Here is a 25,059-nt window from a genome sequence, read left to right as displayed (position 1 = left end):
ATCTTATTAAATGTATGAGCTCTCAAGATGACGGGCATAATCATCCCACCTCTGTCATTTATCAATTGTGTGATTGTGGGCAGATCGGTTACCTTTGCTGGGCCCTCATTTCTTCATCTGCGAAATGAAGAGGACCAGTCTATTCTAGCTTTTAAGTCTAGGCAACCAGGTGGTACAGGGTACAAAAGGCTGTACCCAGAATCAGAAAGATCTGAGTTCAAAGCCATCCTCAGATTCTTACTAGATGTGTGACCTTGGACAAATAACTAACTTTGGTTTCCTTCACTGTAAAGTGGGGATAACAATAGCACCTATCTCCCAAGTGGTTGTGAGGATCAAATGAGAGAATTGTACAGTACAATGCCTGGCAATATAATAAGTGCTATATAAATGCTATTATTATCATTATTAGTTTCCAAGAATTCCAATTCAGGGGAATTCTATGATGAAAAGTCATCTTGTTGCCTGTGTAAAGGGAGAATCTGAAGGAGAAGAAACAGTGGGGAAACCGGGAAAAAAAAAATTCCTCTATCTTAACTATAATCCTTGTTTAAGTTAAAGATGTTTAATATAATTTGTACACAAAACTGACTTTCTCCATTGTAGACAGCCTTATTTTCCCCTAATGATGTGTTAATTAGATATAAAGTGCTCTGAATCCAGGCCAGTGAAGTAGCCATGGAAAGAGAAAGGATAGAATCATAGAACTTTGTTATAAGAGATAACCTAATCCTAACTTTTATATACAGCGGAGGAAACTGGCTCAGAATTAATGGCAAATTAAAGACTAGAATTCCTTAGCTTATGGAGTCTGATGCTCAGTTCTACTTATAGTATGTAATTAATTGATGACCATCTTCCTCTCCGATGATTTAGTAGTTGGGTACAATCCTGAGCCAACATTGAATTGAGTGATAGGTGTCTCCTTTTAATCAGGAATGATTAGTTTTAGAGATTCTGGTTCTGTGGGAGTAGGTTCCCCACTTCCCAATCCAGGTACTATACACTATGGAGGGTTTCAAGGGGGTCAGACCTAGGATTTTGTTGGGAGAAGGAACTCCTTGATGAAGAAAAGTTTTTACAGACCTACTGTCTTGCAACTTAGAATTGATGGAGGGATTGAGTAAGCCACAGAACTAGTATGTGTCACAGAACTTGAATAGGAGTAATCCTGGTTTGAAGGGTAGTCAACCCTTAATTCCATTACACCACTCTGCTTCTGTGTCTCTTACAAGGCAGAAGTAGCATTTAAATAGTATTAAGTAAGCAAGCAAATAGATTCTCTGTGCCAGGATTTGTACAGTTGCCTGGATATTGACTATATGCCACCACTAAATGGGACTGATTCTTCTGTTCAGCTTGGGAAGACTACATTCTCTGAGCCCAGCACTATTATGAGGTAGAGTTAAAAACAACTAGTTGTGGTTACCCCTGCCCATGATCCTTAGAAATGCTTAAGCCAAAAGAACCAATTTATATGTAACATTAATCCTTTCCATTATGGTTTTTACACTGGATGCATGTAGGTCTTGCAGCTAGGTGATGCAGTTGGTAGAGTACTGAGTCTAGAGTCAGAAAAACCTGCCTTAGGCATTTCCTAGTGTGTGACTAACTTGTCTTGTCTCATCTTTTATCAACTAAAAAATGGGGATAATAGCACCTGTGAGGGGTATCAAATGAAAGAATACTTATAAAGCATTTAGCACAATGCTTAGTATTTACTTAGAAGGGCTAGGTGAACATTATCTTTCTTATTTTAAATCAACAAGACTGATGATTTCCCTCCCTGAGGCAATCAGAGTTAAGTGATTTGCCCAGGGTCACACAGCTAGATGTCTGAATGAATGAATTCAAACTTGAACTCGGGTCACTATCTAGCTGCCCCGACTGATGATATCCAGAGAGCACTCCCATAGACTGGTGACAGTTCTAAAAATCTGTGATTTTTTCCTTATTATTGTCTCTGTGGGCAAGTAATCTTCCCACTGTGGGCCCGCATGTGAAATGAAGGATTGGACCAGATCATCTCCGATGTCCTCTGTCTCTATTGTTCTGGGATCCTAGTAACAATTCATAGAGCACTTCTACATTTCTTAATTCTCCCATGAGGTTGGTAGGATGTTACTATTTCTAATTGCAAATAAATCTCATTTAAACTTAGTTACTTCACTAGTGGAGGGCCAGGATTAGAACATAGTCTTTTGACTTGTGTTCCTCCCACTGTCATGGACTGGTATGCTAGTAATAAAAACCTTACATTTGTAGATTAGTTTCAAGGGGCTTTCACAGCCTTTTGGCATCTAGGGGATGAGATGAATTAGAGCACTGGATATGGAACAAATTCTGCCTCAGACACTTACTAGCTGTAACCTGGGCAGGTCACTTAGCCTCTATATGCTTTCATCTCTTCTGTAAAATGGGGGTAATAAAGAGTATCACCCTTCCTGGGATAGTTGGGAGAATAAAATGAGATATTTGTAAAGTCCTTTACAAATTTCAAAGTGTTCTAACAATGCTAGCTATTGCTGTTCACCCCATTTGATCCTCATTAACAGTTCTATTATTAATACCACTTTATAGATGAAAATTGAGGTCTACAAAAGTATGACTTTTTCAATTTAACTATCAATTGGTGGAGCCAAGAATAGCTCCACTAGGTCCACTGAATCCTTTCTGTTATACCACTAGGATGCTGCAAAAGTTCATTAAACAAGAAAGCACAAAAGGCATTAGAATTTCCTGAACAGCTCAGCTCCAGGGTCCCAGAGGACCAGAAACAGAACTTGAGTTGTGGTAATTTTATTTTTTTTTAATGGTTTGGGTTTTTTATTTATATTTTTATTAAAGTTTTTTTTTAATTTTCAAAAGATATGCATGGATAATTTTTCAGCATTAACTCTTGTAAAATCTTGTGTTCCAATTCCCCCCACCCTTCTTCCCATCCCCTCCCTACATAGCAAGTAATCCAATATATGTTAAATAATAAAAATATATGTTAAATCCAATATATATACACATACATATTCATACAATTATCTTGCTGCAAAAGAAAAATTAGATCAAAAAGGGAAAAAAATGAGAAAGAAAAATCCAAGCAAACAACAAAAAGAGTGAAAATGTTATGATCCACACTCAGTCCCCACAGTCCTCTCTCTGGGTATGGCTGGCTCTCTTCATCACCAGATCATCGGAACTCGTCTCAAACATCTCATTCTTGAAAAGAGCCACATCTGTCAGAATTGATTTTTGTATAATGTTGTTGCTATGTACAATGATCTCCTGGTTCTGCTCACTTCACTCAGCATTAGTTCATGTTAATTCTCTCCAAGTCTCTGAAATCTTCCTGCTGGTTGGTTCTTAAGAACAATAATATTCCATAACATTCACATACCATAACTCATTCAGCTATTCCTAATGGGCATTCACTCAGTTTCCATTTTTGCCATTACAAAAAGAAAGATTTGAGGGAAGCAGAGGAGGAAGAAGAAACTGGTTTCTTTTTCCATTTCTAACTCAGAGATACATATTTAAGTCCAAAATCTGTTCCATACTTATTTCTATGTTCACTTTTTCCAATGTGTATAAATAGAATAATTAATGCCTATGCCTGAATACTTTTGAAACTGATATAGAGCAGAGGGAGACAGGAAGATAGCTGCTAGATGAGCCTTTCCCACCTCCCCCTCACCTTTTATCAGCCCATAATTTTTAGAATGCAAACACTGATGATCTCAGACTCCAATTGGAAATATTCTAAATTGGAGTAGGTTTCAAGGATTCTGCCTACAATAAATCTTCTTTTCCTCAGTAGGACTTACTTGGGCTACATAGAATCAACTGTTTCAGAAGCCCTGGGCCCTAAAGATCATCCTTCCCAGTTTTTTTGTCACTGACACCTTAAATCCCAACATCCAAACCTCCCTACTTTAAGTCTACAAATGTCTGGTGGTCTCCCAAGAGTCCCCAGGTAAAAGGCTTTTATATACCTTAATGTGGGCACTCCTTCCACTGATGCATATGGAGACCTGTACTATGGATTCTCATGCTTGGCAATTCTTTCCTCTTGTCTTTTCACAAACCTAAGGAGGTGTTAAAGATCACTTTCTGGAGGTTTGTATTTTGTAGACATGAATGTAGGATCGACTGTCTATCTGTTATGCTTTATTTTCACTACATGATGGGCAAACTTTCTTTTCCAAATATACGTGTCCTTGACAATTTTTATGGACCTTCTCATCTGAAAGTCTTAGCAATATGTATAGCTGCTTTGTGCCTACCATGAATTAGTTGTTTTTGATCCTTCTGAGATCATAGTTTTTAACCATCTTAAGTCAATAAAGCAATCGACAGACATTTATTAAGCATCTAATATGTGCCAGGGACTGTACTAGATCCTGGGTATAGAATAAAAATGTATGTTAAACAGTTCCTGCCCTCAAACTTATATTCTATTAAAGAGACGTGTGTGTATACATATGCATATATATATACACACACAAACATATATGTGTGTGTGTGCATGTGTATGTATAAATAAAATAGATATTAGGTGATTTTGCAGGGAAAGAAACTTAACAATAGGAAATAGTTATAGCAGGCCCAAACTAATCTATTAAACAATCTGTTGACTGAAAAATAGGAAATAGACTTGATCTATTTAATGCTATTGCTATTTTCCTCATACCTACTGGGTCCTGAGGGAACAAAGTCTCAATTTGGGGATGCTACTGTTGTCACTAAAAAGATAGCAACACTAGAAGATAAAGTAGTTCCATTTCATCTCCATTTATTGCCAGCATAATTTATAGATGCTTCAAAATGTTATGACTTAGTTGGGTTTCATACCTACTTCTGTGAAAGCTTCTTCCCCCCTCACTACATTTAGCTGTGAGACAATACTGTTCATAATTTTCTATCATCATTGCTCTTAAATATTTTGCAAAGCTGGGTACTTAACTGCCATGTCTGTCCCCTTGGCAACAAGGTCATATGTTTTCTGGTTAAATGATTTCTGGGGTCTTCTGGCTTCCTCAGTGTAGTTCCTGTAATGGTTAAATTTTTCTAAGAAATGGTGTTAGTCAATGTTTTTATTTTTTTCATTTCCAATTTTTCAGGTTAGGTTGAACCTACTATAACTAAACATAATGTTGTCTTTTCCTCTTTATCCTTCCTTTCCTCTATTTTTGATGCAAATGTCTGATTGAGAAATGATTGACAAATGGTCATTTTCTGATTTTTAATATAGAATCAAATTCATTTTTTGATGATTTTGTTCAGTATACACTATATCAAGCATATTCTTGAATGGTCTCCTCTTGGAGAAAACATTGAATACATATGGCATGAGACTGTGTCATCAACAAGCCTTTAACCTTTTTAATATTTTGATCCCAAACCATATTTTTCAACCTATCTTTTCAATGAAATCAGTGAATTTCAAGATCACTGTTGACATAATTTGGAGAATGTCATTAAATTTATTTGTTTGAACTACCATTCCCAAACAGACATTGTTAATTTCTTCCAAATGTGGAAGGGACTGAGAGACATGACATGTTTAAAACAGGAGATCTGCAATAGTAATACAAATGACAGGAGTTCTGACTGAGACATTCAGACTCTGGGTATATGGTCTGAATGAAAGCTCAAGAGGCTTTAACTATAACAAGTGAAAAATAAAATGAGGAAACAAAGGTTTAAGCGTCTAAGCATATCAATTTCTTAAGCAATGCATACCAATTCCATAATAAATCAGGACCAGGCCTCTGTAGCTTTGGCACTGGATCCTGAACACAGGGGAGAAAGTTTTAGGTATTAAAAACAACTAATCACAGGCAGCTAGATGGGACAGTGGATAGAACACTGGTCTTGAAGTCAGGAGGATCTGAGTTCAAATTTGACCTCAGATACTTACTACTTCCTAGTTGTATGACCCTGGGCAAGTCACTAAACCCCAAATGCCTCAGCAAAAACAAATACTATCAATTAGTTAAAAGAAAACAACCAGGATACAAAATTAGGTGACCTTATTTCTAATTGGAGAAAAGATAAGAGACTTTCCAAGTTTGAAAGGGGAAGACAAATAGATACAATTCCCTGAAATCAGAAAATGATGTACCATTCAATCCAGGTGGTTATATTCAATGAAAAAAGGAACATAGAAACAATAATTGATTGACCAATACAGGTCTAGTTTCCAGATAAGACATATGGATTGCTTGAGATGTCTAATTGAGAAATAATTCTTTGCAACAAATCTTCAGATCTGACTAGATTGACCTACACCTAACACCCTATACCAAGATAATCTCAAAATGAATTCATGATTTAGATGTAGTGATATTATAAGCAAATTAGAAAAACAAAGGTTATTACCTGTCAGATCTGTGGAGAAGGAAGGAATTTGTGGCCAAAGAAGAACTGGAGTTCATTATTGATCACAAAATAGATCGTTTTGATTATATTAAGTTTAAAAGTTTTTGTAGAAACAAAACCAATATGGACAAGATTAGAAGGGAAGCAATAGGAAAAACATTTTTACAGTCAAGGAATCTGGTAAAAGCCTCATTTCTAAAAGACAGAGAGAACTGATTCAAATTTATAAGAATTCAAGCCATTCAGCCCTCTTTGTAGTAGCCAGAAACTAGAAACTGAGTGGATGCCCATCAATTGGAGAATGGCTGAATAAATTGTGGTATATAAATATTATGGAATGTTATTGTTCTGTAAGAAATGATCAGCAGGATGATTTCAGAAAGGCCTGGAGAGACTTACATGAACTGATGCTGAGTGAAATGAGTAGGACCAGGAGATCATTATATACTTCAACAACAATACTATATGATGATCAATTCTGATCAACTCTCTTCAACAATGAGATGAACCAAATCAATTCCAATAGAGCAGTAATGAATTGAACCAGCTACATCCAGCAAAAGAACTCTGGGAAATCAGTGTGAACCACTACATAGAATTCCCAATCCCTCTATTTTTGTCTGCCTGCATTTTTGATTTCCTTCACAGATTAACTGTACACTATTTCAAAGTCCTATTCTTTTTGTACAGCAAAATAACTGTTTGGACATGTATCCATATATTGTATTTAACTTATACTTTAACATATTTAACATGTATTAGTCAAGCTGCCATCTGGGGGAGGGGATGGGGGGAAGCAGGGGAAAAGTTGGAACGAAAGGTTTTGCAATTGTCAATGCTGAAAAATTACCCATGCATATACATATCTTGTAAATAAAAAGCTGTTTAAAAAAAAATTCAAGCCATTCTCCAGTTGATAAATGCTCAAAGAATATGACCAGGCAATTTTCAGATGAAAAAAATTAAAGCCATTTCTAGTCATATGAAAAGGTGTTTTAAATCATTTTTAATCAGAGAAATGCAAATTAAGACAACTGAGATACCATTATACACCTCTCAGATTGGCTAAAACAATAGGAAAAGCTCATGGTGAATGTTAGAGGGGTTGTGGGAAAATTGGGACACTTAATATATTGTTGATAAGAGTTGTGAACTGATTCAACCATTCTAGAGAGCAATTTGGAACTATGTCCAAAGGGCTACCTAACTGGGCATACCTTTGATGCAGCAGTGTTTCTATAGGCCTTGTAGCCCAGAAATCTTAAAGGAGAAAAAGGGACCCACATGTGCAAAAATGTTTGTGGCAGCCCTTTTTGTAGTAAGAAATTTTTAGGAAATTAAATGGATGCCCATCAGTTAGAGAATGGCTGAATAAGTTATGGTATATGAATGTTATGGAATATTATTGTTCTATAAGAAACAATCAGCAGGATGAGTTCAGAAAGGCCTGGAGAGACTTACATGAACTGATGCTGAATGAAATGACCAAAACCAAAACATTATCAAAATTTAACATTTGTCTTTTGGTGAGCCATTCTGAGCTGGATCCAGCAAAATTCTACTTGTTTCTCAATTGTTGGGGATTTTAAAAAATATATTATTCTGAATGGGAACTCTAAGCAAATTAAGAAATTGAGTTATTGCTATTTACTAAGCTGGATCCACAGTTTTCCTTTTCCTCAGGCTTTTTAGCATAAGAATATCTACTATTGCCTGGTTAGGGTAATAGATGTGCTTAGTCAAGTGGTCTTCTATTTTACTTTCTGTGAATGCATAAAACACATCCCTTCTTTGGGGTAAAAGGGCAGTAACAATGGAATAGGAATTTTCTGATGGGAGAAGAAAGGGAGTGGTAGAATCTAGCTAAGCATCCTACCCTTTCCCTTACACTTTCAGTCTCAAAACTCAGTTAGTACAAAAGATTTTGCTTTTAATATGCTCAAGAGAATGACCCTGGGCAAGTCACTTAACCCTAATTGCCTCAGCAAAAGAAAAAAAAGAAAGGAAAAACAAGAATTTAGCTAAAACCAACAACTAAAATATCTATGTAATGGAGAAATACTAGAAGCTTACACAAATATTTCAGGGCAAAAGCGAGCATAATCCCTCTTTGCACTATGATTTGATACTTTAATAGAGACAGCAGCTAGAGCAATAAAACAAGCAAAAGAAATTAAGGAAATAAATATCAGCAAAGAAGTAAAATTATTCCTATTTATAGACAATGTGATGTTTGGATGCTATGCTTAAGAAATAAAACAAGGTGATAATTAGCTTCAGCAAAATAATAGTATACAAAAAAAGCACATAAGAATTCATCAGTATCTCTATTTTACTAACCAAAGTCAAAAGAAAAATTGAGAAAATTCCATTTCAAATAACTGCAAAATGCAAACATATCTGGGATTTAAAATGATGAGAGATATAAAGGATTTCCATAATGCAATTATAAAACAGAATTTATAGAAATTAAGGAAGACCTTTCAAGAAAATCAATGGACTATGCCAATACAACAAAATTGATAATATTACTAAATAACTATTAAATTAACATGCAGATTTAGTGTTATAACAATCAAAAGATCAACAGATTATTTTATAGAGAAAATAAAAAGAAAAATTAAGATGAAAGAACAAGTCAAAAACTTCAAGGGAGATCATTTTTATAAAGTAGGAATCAAGGTTACTTATGATTATTAGTACTTATATCATAAAAAAAGGAATTACCACAATAATTTTCATAAATGATTAAAAAATAGAAAAGTAAAGATTAAATAGATGAGATCTAAAAGCAAGGGGAAGCATAGCAGCTTAGTGTTCAATAAAACCAACAACACAAAGTACCAGAGAAGAGGCTCTATTAAAGTTCAGTCCAACATTTTACATCACACACCATAATAAATTCCATATTAAGAAATTATCTAAATGTAAAAAAGTTACATAATTTAAAAAATTAGAGACTGGAGGGGTGTGTTATTTCACTCTTATGCTAAGCAAACTAGGAGTAATTTGACATAGGATAATATAATTTGTATTAGAAAAAAGGATAAAAGACTTTAAATTTGGATAAAAGAGATAAAAATACTATTTAAATCATAAATTATATAGAATTTAAAAATATCTGCATAAATAAAATCAAGAAGAAAAGTTATGACATGGGAGGAAAGAATCTTGGCACCAAATATCTCTGGAAAAAACCTCCCTTATTTCCTCCCTCTCTCCTTCCTCTTTTCTTTTCCCCTTTCTCCCTCCCTCCATTTTTCCTTCCTTCTTTCTTTCTTTCCTTCCTTCCTTCCTTCCTCCCTCCTTTTCTCCTTTCTTTCTTCCTTCCTTCCTTCTTTCTTTCTTTCTTTCTTTCTTTCTTTCTTTCTTTCTTCTTTCTTTCTTTCTTTCTTTCTTTCTTTCTTTCCTTGCTTTCTTTCCTTTTTCTCTTTCTTCACACATTCATTTATCTTCATTTATTTATTTAGCCTTTTTCTCCAGCTTATTTTATTTTATTTTTAAATAATAACTTTTTATTTTCAAAATACATGCAAAGATAGTTTTTAACATTCACCCTTGCAAAACTATTTTCCAAATTTTTTCTCCCTCCTTGCCCCTAGACAGCAATCCAATATGTCTTAAACATGTGCAATTCTTTTATGTTTATTTCCACAATTATCATGCTGCACAAGAAAAATCAGATCAAAAAGGGAAAAAAATGAGAAAAAACAAAAAACAAACAAACAACAACAACAAAAAAGTAAAATTACTATGCTGTGAGCCACACTCAGTTCCCACAGTCAGAGGACTCTCTCTTCGGATGTAAATGGCTCTCTCCATCACAAGTCTATTAGAACTGGTCTCAATCATCTTATTATTGAAAAGAGCCACCTATATGAGGATTTGTCATCACATAATCTTGCTGTTGCTGTATAAAATGATCTCCTAGTTCTACTCTCTTCACTCAGCATCAGTTTATGTAGGTCTCTCCAGGCCTCTCTGAAATCATCCTGCTGATCGTTTCTTATAGAACAATAATAATATTCTATAACATTCATATACCGTAACTTAGCTATTCTCCTACTGATGGGCATCATTAAAAACATCCTTTCAGTTTTCAGTTCCTTGCCACTACAAAAAGGCCTGTCACAAACAGTTTTGCACATGTGGGTCCTTTCCCCTTTTTTATGATCACTTTGGGATATAGACCCAGTAGAGATATGCAGTAAAGTTTCTAATGGGGAAGAAAAACAAATAAAAACCCTTATATACAAATATTTTCATAGCAGCTCTTTGTGATAACAAAAAAACTGTTATATGGCCATCAATTCAGGTATAGATATACAAACTGTTATAGAAGACAGCTAGATGGCCCAGTGGATAGAGTACTGGGCCTGGAATCAAGAAGAACTGAGTTTAAATCCAATCTCAGTCACTAATTAGTTATGTACTCCTGTCAAGTCACTTAACTTCCTCATCTATAAGATGAGGATAACAGCACCTACTTCCCAGAGCTATGAGGATAAAATGAGATAAAAATTGTACAGCACTTTCCACAGTGCTTAGCATTATTGTAAATGTTATATAAATGTTAGCTATTATTGTTATTATCATATAAATGTAATGGAATTTTACTGTGCTGCAAGGAATGATAAACTTAGAGAACTTTGCAGAATGAAAAAGGAGAACCAAAATAATATATATAATGATTATACTAATGTAAATGAACACAATATTATATGACAACAGAATTCAGGTATAACCCAAAAGCTAAAGTTGTTTCTAGATGACTGATATTAAAATACACTTTCTTTTTGTTACATAACAATAAGCAGAAAGTTACTTGTATTGTCAGTCTCAATCACTCAATATATTGGATGATTCTGCCTAACTGCTTTTTAATGGGAAAGTATTATGGGGAAGAATTACTAGCTGGAAAGGACTTTTTGTGTCAAAGCAAAATATAGCCTAAAAAAAAACAACAAAAGAGAACTGTTTAAAGAGATCAGCATAGAAGCACAAGGAATTCACCATCTCTGCGATTTTTGAGACACAGAGGACCAAGAGTAGGAACTGAAGATGACTATAAAAGTAACATGATCCTATAAGAATAATAAAAAAGGGTGAAGTCAGCAGAATAATAGCTAACCACTGTAATATAAAAGGAAAAAACCAATAAAATGAAACTTCAGTGGCAATAATTATAACGACTGACCTGACCCCCGAGTTGAGAAAATGTACTTTCTTTTACTGGAAAGGTGGGGCTTATGGGAGTGGAATGTTGCATATCGTCAAATAGGGTCAATGTGGGGTTTTTTTGTTTTTTTGTTTTTTTCATTCTTCAAACTTGTTTGTCAATGGAAGGCTTCTGGTAGGGGAGGATTATTTTTGGAAATGAATGGTAATGAAAAGCATCAATAAGAAAAAGAACAGAAAAGAACATCATTAGTAGCAACTACTAAGCTGTACTTGGCAATGAATATTAAGTGTAACAAAGACAGTTTTAGACAAATTGGGGGGGAGGGGGAGGAAGAGAGGGATTTGGCATCTGCATTCCCTGGGACCAGTCACCCTCATTTTCCTCCTGGCGATTTACTGCCCTACTACTGTTACTGTTGCTCCACCCTCCACACCAGAGAAACCAAGCCCAGCCGCAGCTAGGTTGTTCAGCTCAGCACTCCCTGATCCTCATTTCCAGCCTGCCTGTGCCCCCTGCCTACTAGGGGTTTATACATTTCTTTTACTTTGGGAATCACAATCAATACACCACCAATAGCTTCTTCCCCATAATACTTTCCCATTAAAAAGCAGTGAGGCAGAATCATCCAATATATTGAGTGACTGAGACTGACAATACAATAGCTTCTGGAAGGGCAAGTCTATGGACTGCCCAATAGATCAAGACATCCACTATTCCGCTCAATGTGTTGTCTCCTCTGGTTAGAATATAAGCTTCTTGAGGAAAGTTACTACTTCTCTTTTGTATTTGCATCTCTAGCGTTAGCACAATGTTTGTTATTTAGCCTTAGTAATTAATAAGCATTTTCTCATTATTTATCAAATAAATTAATAAAAGGCCTTTATATCAGGACTTCTTAAACTTTTTCCACTTGTGACCCCTTTTCACCTGAGAAATTTTTATGTGATTCTGGGTATACAAGTATATAAAATAGGTATATAAATCAAACATTTATTGAAAGTTAAAACAATTCTCTGGTATACATATAATTTTACCATTTATTAAAGACAAAAATAAATTTGCATACTAATAAGATTTATGTGCTTGGTTATTTTTTACAAAGAATTAAACCTTGGAATCTTTGATACCTTTTACAATTGCCAGATTTTCAGTGATCCCCACTTTCAGTTACATGATCCCATATAAGATGGCAACTCACATTTTAAGAAGCTTTGCGTGAGATGATAGGATAGAGAAATTAGTAACTGACAGCAGAGAATTTGACATTTATTTCATTTTTATCTGCCAAGGGGAATAGACTTTAGACTGAGAAAGATAGAATAAAAATTGCTAATAGGGACTTGGAACCAAAAATATCTACAAGGAGGAGTTAAGAGTTATATGAGCCATTTTGTGATTTAGTGAGATGGACTGCATCCCAGGGTCCTGAAAGAACTTGTAGAAGTCTCTCCTCAGCCACTCTTGATGATTTCTGAAAATAACTGAAGAAATACTGTTGGAGACTGGTAAATGTCCTAATGTTGAAAGAAAGAGAAGAAGGTGGAGTGTGCAAATTATGGGCTAACATGTTTGATTTAAATTCCTAGAATTAAATTAAATCCCTAAAATTTTACAGTATTTAAAAAGCATTGATCAATAAGAGTTAGCAGGGATTTATCAAAACCAGATCATGCCAGATTACTTTCATATTCTTATTTGACAATAACTAAATTGATATGTCATAGATATAGTATGCTAAGATTTAAGCAAAATATTTGACAAAGTCTCTTAGGCTCTTCTTGAATATAGCATGGAGAGAAATGGGCTAGATAACAATAAGTGGGATAGATTCAGAACTGGTCAAGTGATTGTATCTAAGTGGTAATAATTACATCTGATATTTTTACAGCACTTTACAACTTTATATCCATTATTCTTTGATTCCAGAGAGCAATAATTAATGGACCAATATCAGTTTGAAGGGAGAATTCTAGATGGATATTCCAGGTCTCTCCTTGGTTCTGTGCTATTCAAATATTTATCAATGACTTACTCTAAAGCATAGATGTGATAATTATGAAATCTGCAGGTGATACAGACTGATAGATATAATTAATATGGATGATAGTCAGGATCCAAAAATATCCCCAAAGGTTAATGTATTGAATTAGTAAGCACCTTTTAAACTTCAGTGTGAGAAATCAATTGCTTAAGTATAGGATACAAAAAACATGGCTAGACAATAGTTCTTATATGTGCTTCAGTGAACTTGCAGTCAGTTGTGTAAGATGACAATCAAAAGAACTAATGTTATCTTGACCTGCATTATAGTACCTAAAATGGAGCACTACTATGCTCTGTTCTGGTCAGACCATATCTGAGTTATTGTGTTCAGTTCTGGATATTACAGAAAGGATTTTACAATCTCGTGTCCAAAAGAGACATTAATATAGTTGGGGAACTTGAGACTACATCATATCAATATAAATTACAGGAACTAAGATGAATATGGCCCAGAAAAGACTTGGGGGAGAACAGGGGAAATTAAGGATAATAGAAACTGTAAAGAGGAATATATTAGGTTAGATGTAAGGAAAATTTTCTTATAATTAGAGCCGTCTAAAAGTAGAATAAGCTATCTTGGTAGGTCAAGGGTTTCCCTTCATTAAGATATCCTCAAGAAAATGTTGGATTATCACTTGTTGCAGATGCTGCTTTCCTGTTCACAAACAGATTGAACCAAGTAGTCTCCAAGGGCCTTCCTAATTCTGTGATTATGTGAAATACCAGGCAGTGGATGCCTGCTAAGGAAGTCCCCTTGGGTGACAGTATTAAATTTAAAAAAACTTAAAATGTTCCCAAACAGACCCAGTTCCCTAGTTACTTTTTAATAAGGTTATATTCTCCAAAGAATTCTCTTAAAGTGTATTGAACTAGTTTCTGTTTTCAGCCTAGCCTATCTTTTGAAGAGATGATTTCTCCACAAATACCAAAAGTCACATGGCAATATCTATCTTGTTTAAAGCTAGATCCTTCTGGCCCCTAAATACATAACCGTTTATCAGAAAGCCTAGAAATTCAAGACTCTCTGTTTGGGAGTAAAAAATTTGGTGCTTCTTGTCCCAATCACAAATGACCCTATCCCCTGGGAACTGTTTTTGTGACTATGTATGAAAGTATGTAGGGCTCTTTCTCCCCAACCTTCAGTCTCTCTTTTGAAGAATAATGACTGGGCAACAGTTTTGATGGTATACTCTAAGAGGTCTTCAGAAAGTCCCAATGTATGCAAAAATATCCCAGAATTCTTTCTTTCTTTCTTTTTTTGGCAAGGCAACTGGGGTTAAATGACTTGCCCAGGGTCACACACCTAGGAAGTGTTAAATGCCTGAGGCTGGATTTAAACTCGGGGCTGGTGCTTTATCTACTACACCATGTACCTGCCTTACCTTAGAACTGTCTAACCATCTCTTCTCTGCTTGATATTTCTTTTGGATTAAAACTTTGTGTCTTCAGAAAAAGCTCTCTAGGAAGACAGCAAGAGAAGAGATGGTAACACAAGTGTCAAGACACAGCCATCTCTTTGCTCACATAGCTGTGGCAAAAAGGTGACCAAAAAAAGACTTTCAGGACCAAGAACGGTGGTACTACCCCCTTTTGGATCTGGCAGCTAAGTCTATTCATCCTGCTCAGTGAAGTACTATTCAAAGTCAGAAGTAGTCAAAGGTTGCCATTATGATCTGACAGATCACTGGGCAAAGGCCTTAGATAAGGGCAAGCACCAAGTGCCCTTGGTTCCAGTTTGCAACAGGACTATGCCCTCATTCCCCTCTTCCAGGAGTATATCTCTGCTCTGGCTGCTGGTGTCTCACTCTTATACACACAGCTTATACCTACGGAGAAAACTAGATGAGAGGCACTGGGTCCCCTGCAATGACCCTGAGCAACTTATCTTTAAGACCCTCACTGTCCACTTGTGTAAAATGAGAATGTTGGAGAAGATTATCTGTAAGATGCTTTCTAATTCTAAATTCCATGATCCTCAGCCTTGCCCTCTGGGTCTCTCATACTTAATGGAGTCATGGTCTCCTAACTACTGAGGTCATTTCTCCAGAAGTGCAGATTATAATCTACCCATGCCTTCTTATACTTTGCCATTCTTGTATGTCCTCTTCAAGGTTCTCCAGAAGGAGTCCATCCAATGTGCTGAGAGAGCCACAAAATTATGAAAGTTGTTATTATTGTCATTGGTATTCTTCCTTTGTTTCCAAAAAAGCCCAATGGCATCACAGGGTGCTCTTGACTTATGCTGGCACCGGATAGAAGTAGGGCAGAATGACACGAGGTTGTCAGCTTGATGGTCTCCCCCAGAATCATCCACGTGCAGGAGAGTCAGGACCGCTGGAGAAGGCCTAGCGTGCAGTGGCAGACACTAGCATCTTCAGACTGAAGGGATGCTGGGGCTCCACCCAGCCTGCTCAGGTTGCCTTCATGTCATCTGAATAGATTGTTCTGACTGCCCCTCCCCGTTTTTCCAGAGAAAGTCTTCACAAGCAGACTTCCCTTTAACTCACTGACAAATTCAAGGTCTGTTGATGTTCCTGGTTTAGCCCAACTGCAGAAACCATATTACTGGGGTGTGGCCCCTACGTGAGAAATGGGTGACAGGGAGACCCTGAAGGTAGACAAGCAGCCCTAACAGGAATCAGCGAGTCCTTCCCCGCAGAGTACTAGTCCTCCCTCAATACCCCCCACTCCAGTATCCTTCACTCTCATTACAAGGCTCAACCAATTTTTGGTCAAACATCTTTATGCTTCATTTTGCCCATCATTTAAAACTGATATTGTATTAAAACCACCACTCTTTGGATTAATCTGATTCTTCAAAAACGTTGGGATCACATGATTTATAACACTATAGCATCACCTGAATACAGACTATATTTTAATGCATTTTTAATTCAAGGAGAGTACTTAGACCACTGAAAGCATTAATCAGTTTACTAAATGTGAATCCTCTTCCTCCTCTTAACTCCCTAGTTTACTGTCCATTGTGATGTCTGTCCAAGATAAATGTACTAATGGACTAACTCCATGGATGGAGTATCCATTTAATTACATATTATAGTCTGGATAATAGTCATTTTTCATCCACTTGGTTTTTCTTCTATGGATAATGGTCTGGGGCTTGATTTTAAAGTCTGGTCTTATTAGTTGATGATCTGACAATTCAGAAATAACTCTCAAATCTATCAATAACAAATTGTTTCCAACCATCAAAATACAGTCAATATCATTTTACATGATGTTATTCACCAGGTCTGGCACCTCCCAACTGTCTTATTTTTAAAAATTATTAATACGCAGGAGTGAGACTTCAATATAGTCTATAAACTTTTGACCTTTTTAGTTTCCTGGTTTTGTCATATTTTATAATTTTATGTTTTGCTGTCCCTACAGTATGTTCACTAAAAGATCTCACAAAGATCTTACATTTAGAATACCAACAATACTAATGTATTTATAACAACATAAAAACAGTGACTCTTAGCACCCTCTCTGCTTTTTTAGGTACTTTGACACAACTGCTACAGAAGTGGAAGGGAACCACTAAGGATCTGTTTCACAGGCTGTCACAACCATAGAATTCATCACATAGTGGCCAACCAATTAGTAAGGAGCCACTTAATACTTAGGCTGATTTTCAGAGAATAAACACCACTTGTTGCTGGGATTGTACTCAAAAGTTTTTCTTGCATGCTAAACTTTCTTAGAGCTTGTGGTCTACTGGCAAGCCTTTGAAAACTTGGGGTTGGTTTCATATTACAAGAAAGCACCAGACTTTTGTGAACTTTCTCTTATATATTTATCATAAGTTACTATATATTATGATAGTTATTTGTCATTGTTTCATATGTCCCTACTAGAACATACTTTATAAAGGCAGGGATTATTCCTTATTTAATCTTGCTAAATCCTCAGTGTCCAACATAGGACACATGCAGAAGCAACTTAATGAAAGGAACCTTAGTAATTGCTCGAGATCACATAGTTATTATTATTTTATTATTATTATTTTATTGTCATAAATGGCTCTAGAATCTAAGGCTCTTAACTCCTAGTCTAGTACTTGTTACATTTTCTATAAAAAACAAAAACCCAAAAACTAATCTTGTGCAAAACAGTCTGAAAAATATATAAAACGGTCATCTGATTTATAGTTCTAACTGCTATTATTAAAATAAATGGAATTTGTTTTAAGCTTGCACCAAAGTGTCAGAGTACTGAAAGTATTGACTTTAGAAAAACAACCATGAAAATACTTAGTTCTTCAATAATAAAATCATTTATTATATAAAAATATTTGGTTACAGATGCTGTTGCTTCAAAGTGACATAGGTAAAATGACACTTAAGTAAATAAACAAAACAACAGTAAAATTTAGAATACATCTGCAGTTTGGCTTTAAAAGAGATTGGATATAAACATATTGAAAGGTAAATGTTATTTAAGTTAAAGGATATGGGTCATATTTCATAATCACTTCAGAATGCCTTCTGACATATCTATTACTGAAGAAGTCTGCATGTCCAAAGTGCTGGTATCATAGCCTAGTTTCTTCATGTCCTTCGTTACCACATTCAACAAAAGGGTAACAAATCCCTGGGAGCGAACCCTTGTAACTATAAGTGGGAAGAAACCACAGCATTAGCCTATAGGGAAATGGAAACTTTCAGAACATCACTCAGAGTGAAGCTTCAAATCCTGCAGTCTCCAGAAGCCCAGGATGGTCTTTCTATTCACTATGCTTAAGCCACAAATGCTGCCCGAAGACTATTTTCACATTTTTGGGTCTGCTAGTTGGATCCATGTTTACATAACTTTTAAGCTATGAGCTGAATACAGCACTTTTGTAGTTCAAGAAACAAGAAATCAGATCTGGGAGCTGTATCATAATTGAAACAACACCACGAATAACTCCCATTTGACCTCAAGAAGGAAGAGATTTGATGAAAAGTTCTAGCTCACAAACAAGATTCAAACCCCACAATTCCTATCAAGAATGTAAAGAACCACAGGAAATTTTCTATTGTTTTCTGGCTTCAAAAAAAGTGACTTCTAGCTTACAAGTTATTTTGAGGGCAGGAATTGTGTCTTATTCAGAGCTCAGCTTAGCAGATCAAAAAAATATATGAATCAATGAATGAACTAAATGAATGAAATAAGCATCTTGAAGTTCCTTGAAGACCATCTTAAAAAGTGAACGCATTCTTTGAAGCTTTATTTGGGATGAATCCAAATTAAATTATTTCTTTACTTCATTTATTAAGGATAACTAGAAGGCCATAGATAAGTTGTTTTTTATTTTCTTGATCTAATATTGTAAATTTCTTCCCACCGCATCTTTTTGTTTGGACCAGATAAAGCTGCCATCTCTGTCCTGGAATCTATGTCCTAACCCTGACTTGGAAATGCAAAGACGACAGATTGTTCCAGTCTACATCTCTCTTCAAGCTCTGTGGAATGATCAGTGTTATGAGGAGGCAGAGACTTGAACAGTCACCCAGCCCATGGTCTATCTGGCCCTGCCAAGTCTTCAGATAGCACTTATCACTCTGCTAAAAAATGCTGCTGGGCTCATAACAGTTCCTACTGTGCCTTTCTAGTTTTTTAGAAACCTTGTGGAATGTAAAATTTATTCAACCAACAGCAAGCATCTCACCAAACAAAAAGATTTTTACAACATTCAATCAACAAATGGTGGGTCCCAAAGCATTTCACTGATAGTTAATTTTCAAAAAGGTGGGGGGAAGGGAAAAAATAATAAAGTTCCTTCCTTCCCAGCACTAATGGCAGACTTTCAAACTAATGTCAGACTACCTTCTATTGGCTCCTTATTAAATATTGTACTTTATTATAAAAGAATCATATATTTTTATTGTTTCCATTTACTGTCCCTAAGCATTTAAAAGGGACAGGGGAATATGATGATTACAAAATTATGGATGCCTCTCCCTAAAAGGCCATTAGTTTCCATGTTTCTACCCAGACTGGCAGTCTGAGTTTTATTAAAGTATAGGACTATCAGGCAGGAATTCAGAGGAAGAATGGGCTGGAAAAGCTTTTCTAAGGAGGGAGAAGGGGAGAAGTATAATATTTTTCCTGAGTTTTGCCTTTTCAGGGATATTTGCTGATTGGATCTGCCCTAAAGGAAATAATACACATGGACTTTCCTCCTTCTTCCCTTAATTCAAAATGATTTAATGACTTTTGGTGATATTAAGTTTTTTTTTTTAATCTTAGCCAATTCAATTATTCATATTTTAGAGGCTATGTGGCATACTGATAAGCTTCTTAACCATTCCCTACCTACATCCTCTCTGTAAAAAAGGAAGATTTATATGTCTACTATTCTGAAAAACATTTTAAAAAGTTATTTTGCTATTCTAAGTAATCATTCTGGAATTTTCCTTTTGTCTTTGGAAAGAAGAGATGGCTTTATATCAGCAGCTCATGATGAACATTTTTTTTGGGAGCGGGGGGAGTCTGGTTTATGGCAGAGCCCAAAGTAGAAAAAAAGAAGAAAGAAACAAGCATTTATTAAATACTTACTATATGACAGGCACTGTGCTTAGCACTTTAAAAATATTATTTTACTTGATCCTCACAATAACCTTGGGAAGTAGATGCTATAATGATTCCCATTTTATATGTGAGAAAAATAAGATAAACAAACTTGCCAGGATCATATAGCTAGTAAGTGCTGAGGTTATATGTGAACTCAAGTCTCGGTAATTCCAGGTCCAGTACTCTATCCATTGTCATCTATCTGCCAGATAGGCAGATAAAACTTAAAATATAGACTCCTATATGAACAGTAAAGTTTTAGGGTAGTTTTAAAATTCTATAAAATTAACTTTATGTATGATTGATTTATTCTCTAATTTATTAGTTTCATAAAGCAAAATTTAATATCCTGTTTTATTTTTGTTGTATTTGTTTTAGGGCTACAAATTATTTTGAAAGCTGTTAAATAGATTCTTGCTATTCAACAGAAAATTTATACACTTGCCCAGTGATGTAAATTGAAGACTCCATACATTATTTACAATGTCAAATATAGTTTCCAACAAACATAATTCCACTTAAAATACTTGCTTTGTTCTCTAGATAGAACATTCTATTGCCTAATCATAATTAATAAAAAATTATTTCTAAAGAAATTTAACCTATTGATGTATACTTACCCCATTCACAATGAATGAATTGCTATCTACAAATAACCTATTTGCTGTTTATAATAATGTATTTTCTCTTTCAAGAAGACTTCAAAACAGATGCCAAAGTAAGAAAGGAAATGATATTCTGACTGAGTCAATGATTATTCATTTTAAAAGGTAATTAATTGCTACTTTGAAACCATTTTCAAATGGTTGCTAAGAAAGTTTTTTTCATTTTCTCTATCAGGCATGGTAATTGGTGGGGTTGTAAGCGATAGACAATGGGAGGAAATGCTGAGAGGTGGATTGGTGCAACCAGACAAAAGGAAGAGGGCACTGCTTTAATCTTACACCAGTCACATGGCATCTAAAGTCTGGAGAAACTTAAGAGACTTGTTTTTATCTTGTCTGAAACACTGCAAAAGAACTGTAGAAAGCCATGAAAAAAGGACAGGAAATGGAAAAGAAAAGAACTACTGCTATACTCTGTACCACTGTTGTCAGGAGGATTTTTCTAATCAGATGACCTGGGTTCAAACCCTGGCTTAAGCTCTGAGTCCTCACCTACAAAATGGAACTGGAGTCCATGATTTTTAAGGTCCTTTCTAAGCCCTAAATCTACCCTCATATTTGGGACTATGATTATGATCTACATCCAATTTTAGGTCTAATTCAAGGATCTCAGCTTTGTTTTCCTTCTCTTAAAAAAACCACAAACTATATGCTTCCAAGTCATTCCATCTTCCTAGATTGATAAGAACTTGCTTATATTTCTCCCCAGATTTCCTGGGAAGAAGCTACAAGCCAAGAGATGTGAGAAAAACTTAAAAAATATAACCCTTGGTTCAGACTCTTATAACATGAAAAGCCCAAGTGCACAATGGAGGATTTTCTCACTCTCTTGGATATTTGACTTTTTCATTCACTGTCTTCTCAAAGCTCAGTTTATATCTGATGCCAAAAATATTCTTTGTCCAAAATTTTGACAAATATTGTCATTCTCTTGGACAATTTTTCATTCAGATCTCTTTGGAGCTGTGTAGTCTGGCATACTTGTTATTTTAATGCTTTATCTGAATGATATTTCTATAGCTTCTTTTAGTTACCTGTTAGTATATGTTGTATTTATATACACAAATTTTAAAATTAAACATTTACTGTATACATGTGGAATGAAATCTGAGTTTAAAATAAGGAAACTTGCTAATTTTGCTTGTTAAAGAGCCTAAATTTTACCTTCTCTTCCTTCTCCCTGAGCTATTAGCTTGGGGTCTGTGTATTCAGGCCTTCGTCCCATGAACCAGCTAGAAAAACAAAGCAACAAAAGAAGTAAAATGACTCATTAAACATATACTTAAATTTTACAATCTGAAGTAAAGAAATTTCATCATAATGAATTTGTTATATACTTCCTGATTTAAAACAAACAAAAATTCTCTTTCTTCTTCAAAAGTATCCAGAGGAAAATTAAAATTGGTATGAGTGAAATGAGAGGCAGCATGTAATGGCTGACAGAAAGCCAGTCTTAGGACTAGGAAGACCCAGATTCAAGTCCTACCTCAACCCATCTGGCTGTGTGACACAGAGCAAGTCATACATCCTCTCTGTGTTACAGTCACTCCCCTAAGGCTCTATACCACAGAGAGGGCGCCAGTCTGACCAAGTGGCGGGAGTAGTCTAGAGTTCCCTCTGCCAACAAAATCAGAGTTCTAGGCCAGAGGCTGACACATAAGTAAAATAAATTCTTTCTGCCAAACCTTTAAAGTCTCTTCTGGAATAACGCATTTACATTTATAAAGCTTTTTCCTCTGTAATCATCTAAAGAACTGTTTTTCCAAACGAATTCAATTGTGAAGAGGGGGTGTGTGTGTTAAAGTGAAGCACTGTTCCATAATTCTTTGAGAATATTTACTAAGGCAAAAGGCAATTTTGGGTGGTCTTAGCCTAATCTATAGTGGAAATTCAGGAAACTGGAGAACAACAGTAGGAGGAAAGCATTAAGGAATATTGTAGCTAAGTTTCAGAATTATCAGACCAAGGAAAAAATATTACAAGTATTCAGAAAGAAACAATTCAAATATGGAGGAGCCACAATCAGGATTACCTAGGACCTAGCAGCTTTCACCTTAAAGGATCAAAGGGCCTAGAATATGATATTCCAAAAGGCCAAAGATCTGGAATGCAGCCAAGAATCAACTCTCCAGGAAAACTGAGCATCATTTTTCAGGGGAAAAGATGGATATTCAATGAAACAGGTGAATGTCCTCTATTTTTGATGAAAAAACCAGAGATGAATAGAAAATATGATCTCCAAACATAGAACTCTAGAGAAGCATAAAAAAGTGAAAAAGAAAAGAACTCTCAAGAACTGTATCCCTGCTATGGATATACTTAGAGACTGCAGGTATAATTTAATTTTATTGTGATAACATAAATAAGAAACTAGAGGTGGAAAAGAGGTTGTACTGAAGATGAGGAAAATAGAGGTAAAATGAAGTACATTATATTTCATGAAGAAGTAAAGAAAACCTATTATAATTGAGGGAAAGAAGGAAGGGGGATTAACATTGTGTGGAATCTTACTTTCATCAGATTTGGCTCAAAGGGAGAATATAAGACCTATTTAGCTTCCCAGAGAAACTTGTCTCATGCTATAGGGAAGTAGGAGGGGAAAGAGGAAAAGAAAAGACTAGTAGAAGGGAAAACAGAAGTAGTAAGGGAAAGGTATAAGAAAGGGGAAATGTAAAGAGGGAGGGCTGTTTGAAGAAGGTGGGGATCAGAAGCAAAATACTGGGGAGGAGGGAAAGGGGAAAAGGAAAGAGAAAAGCATAACTTGGGGCAAATAAAATAAAGGGAAATACAGAATTAGCCATTATAACTGTGAATGTGAATGGGATGAACTCTTCCATGAAACAGAAGCGAATAGTAGACTGGATTAAAAGCCAGAATTCCACAATATGTTGTTTATAAGAAACACATTTAAAGCAGAGTGATACATTCAGAGTAAAGGTAAAGGGCTGGAGCACAATCTATTATGCTTCAGGTGAAGTTAAAAAAAAAAAAAAAAAAAAGCAGGGGTAGAGCTCCTGATCTCAGATCAAGCAAAAGCAAAAATAGATCTAACTAAAAGAGATAAGGAAGAAACTACATCCTACTAAAAGGCACCATAAATAATGAAGTAAACTAAACACTAAATACTAAACACATATGCACCAAGTAGTATAGCATTCAAATTCCTAGAGAAGAAGTTCTTTGTAGATCTTTGGAGAAAATTGCATGGAGACAGAAAATAATATACTTTTTTTTTTTCTCAGAGTTTCATGGAACCTATACAAAAATTTACAAACTTTTAGAACATAAAAACCTCAAAATTAAATGCAAAAAGGCAGAAATATTAAATGCATCTTTTTCAGATCATGATGCAATAAAAATTACATGTAATAGAGAGTCAGGGGAAAAAAGACCAAAAATTAATTGGAAACTAAATAATCTGACCCTAAAGAATGAAACAGCAAATCATAAACACAATCAATAATTTAATTCTAAGAGAATGACAATGATGAGACAACATACCAAAATTTGTGGAATTGCAGCCAAAGTGGTTATTAGGGGAAATTTTATATCTCTAGATGCTTACTTGGAAGTAAGAAGAAAGGAAGAAGATTTTAATGGCAATGAGTTTCAACAAGAATTTCCAAGTTGTAATGACACCTCCTTTGAGGCAAAATAGTTTTCTGCTATGTCTTCTCTTTCTGATATTCAAGACTCTGCAGAGTTCTAGAAGGGAAAATGTCCAATAAGAATTCAATTCTTTCTCACAAAGAGTTGGAAAATTAGTTTTGATTTTAAGTTTAAATCAAGCTTTGAGTTTTGGCATATTTTGTGCTTTATGGACACTTTTTTTTTTTCCTGAGGCATTTAGGGTTAAGTGACTTTCCCAGGGTCACACAGCTAGGAAGTGTTAAGTGCCTAAGACCAGATTTGAACTCAGGTCCTCCTGATTTCAGGGCTGGTGCTCTATTCACTGTGCCACCTGGCTACCCCCTGCACCACCGTGCTGCCCTGACACTCTTCTATGAAAGGCTTTACATGCACGCTCCATTACCTTTACTAGCTTAATTAGGGAACAATTAAACCAGAGGCAGGATAGAGAAACCACTTTTGGCTTCTTCTGAATGAAGTATTAACCACAACTTCAGTGTTTTGCTTTAATTCCCAAAATATCATACACAACTAAATTCAAATACACATTTCAAACTCCAAATATACTTGATATTTTGATTATATACCGTTTAGATAAATTAT

General features: G+C 35.3%; 1 protein-coding gene across 2 annotated transcripts in view; it reads right to left on the bottom strand.

Annotated features, from left to right (window-relative positions):
• Positions 1-858: 858 nt before the first annotated feature.
• The window catches only part of B9D1 (B9 domain containing 1), a 46,490-nt gene continuing 22,289 nt past the window's right edge, over positions 859-25,059 (bottom strand). The window contains exons 6-7 of one of the 2 annotated variants that reach the window (XM_051996652.1): positions 21,991-22,058; positions 17,861-18,216 (exon numbers count right to left, since the gene is read on the bottom strand). In XM_051996652.1, the coding sequence (XP_051852612.1) occupies positions 18,074-18,216; positions 21,991-22,058 (211 nt within the window). In that variant the 3' untranslated portion in view covers positions 17,861-18,073. Of the gene's footprint in view, positions 5,043-17,860; positions 18,217-21,990; positions 22,059-25,059 lie in introns of those variants that run through there. The other variant, XM_051996657.1, reaches the window with a different exon arrangement.

Source organism: Antechinus flavipes, chromosome 1 (assembly GCF_016432865.1).
Source record: "Antechinus flavipes isolate AdamAnt ecotype Samford, QLD, Australia chromosome 1, AdamAnt_v2, whole genome shotgun sequence".
NCBI classification, from domain to species: domain Eukaryota; kingdom Metazoa; phylum Chordata; class Mammalia; order Dasyuromorphia; family Dasyuridae; genus Antechinus; species Antechinus flavipes.
This window is presented reverse-complemented; position numbering and strand designations above follow the sequence as displayed.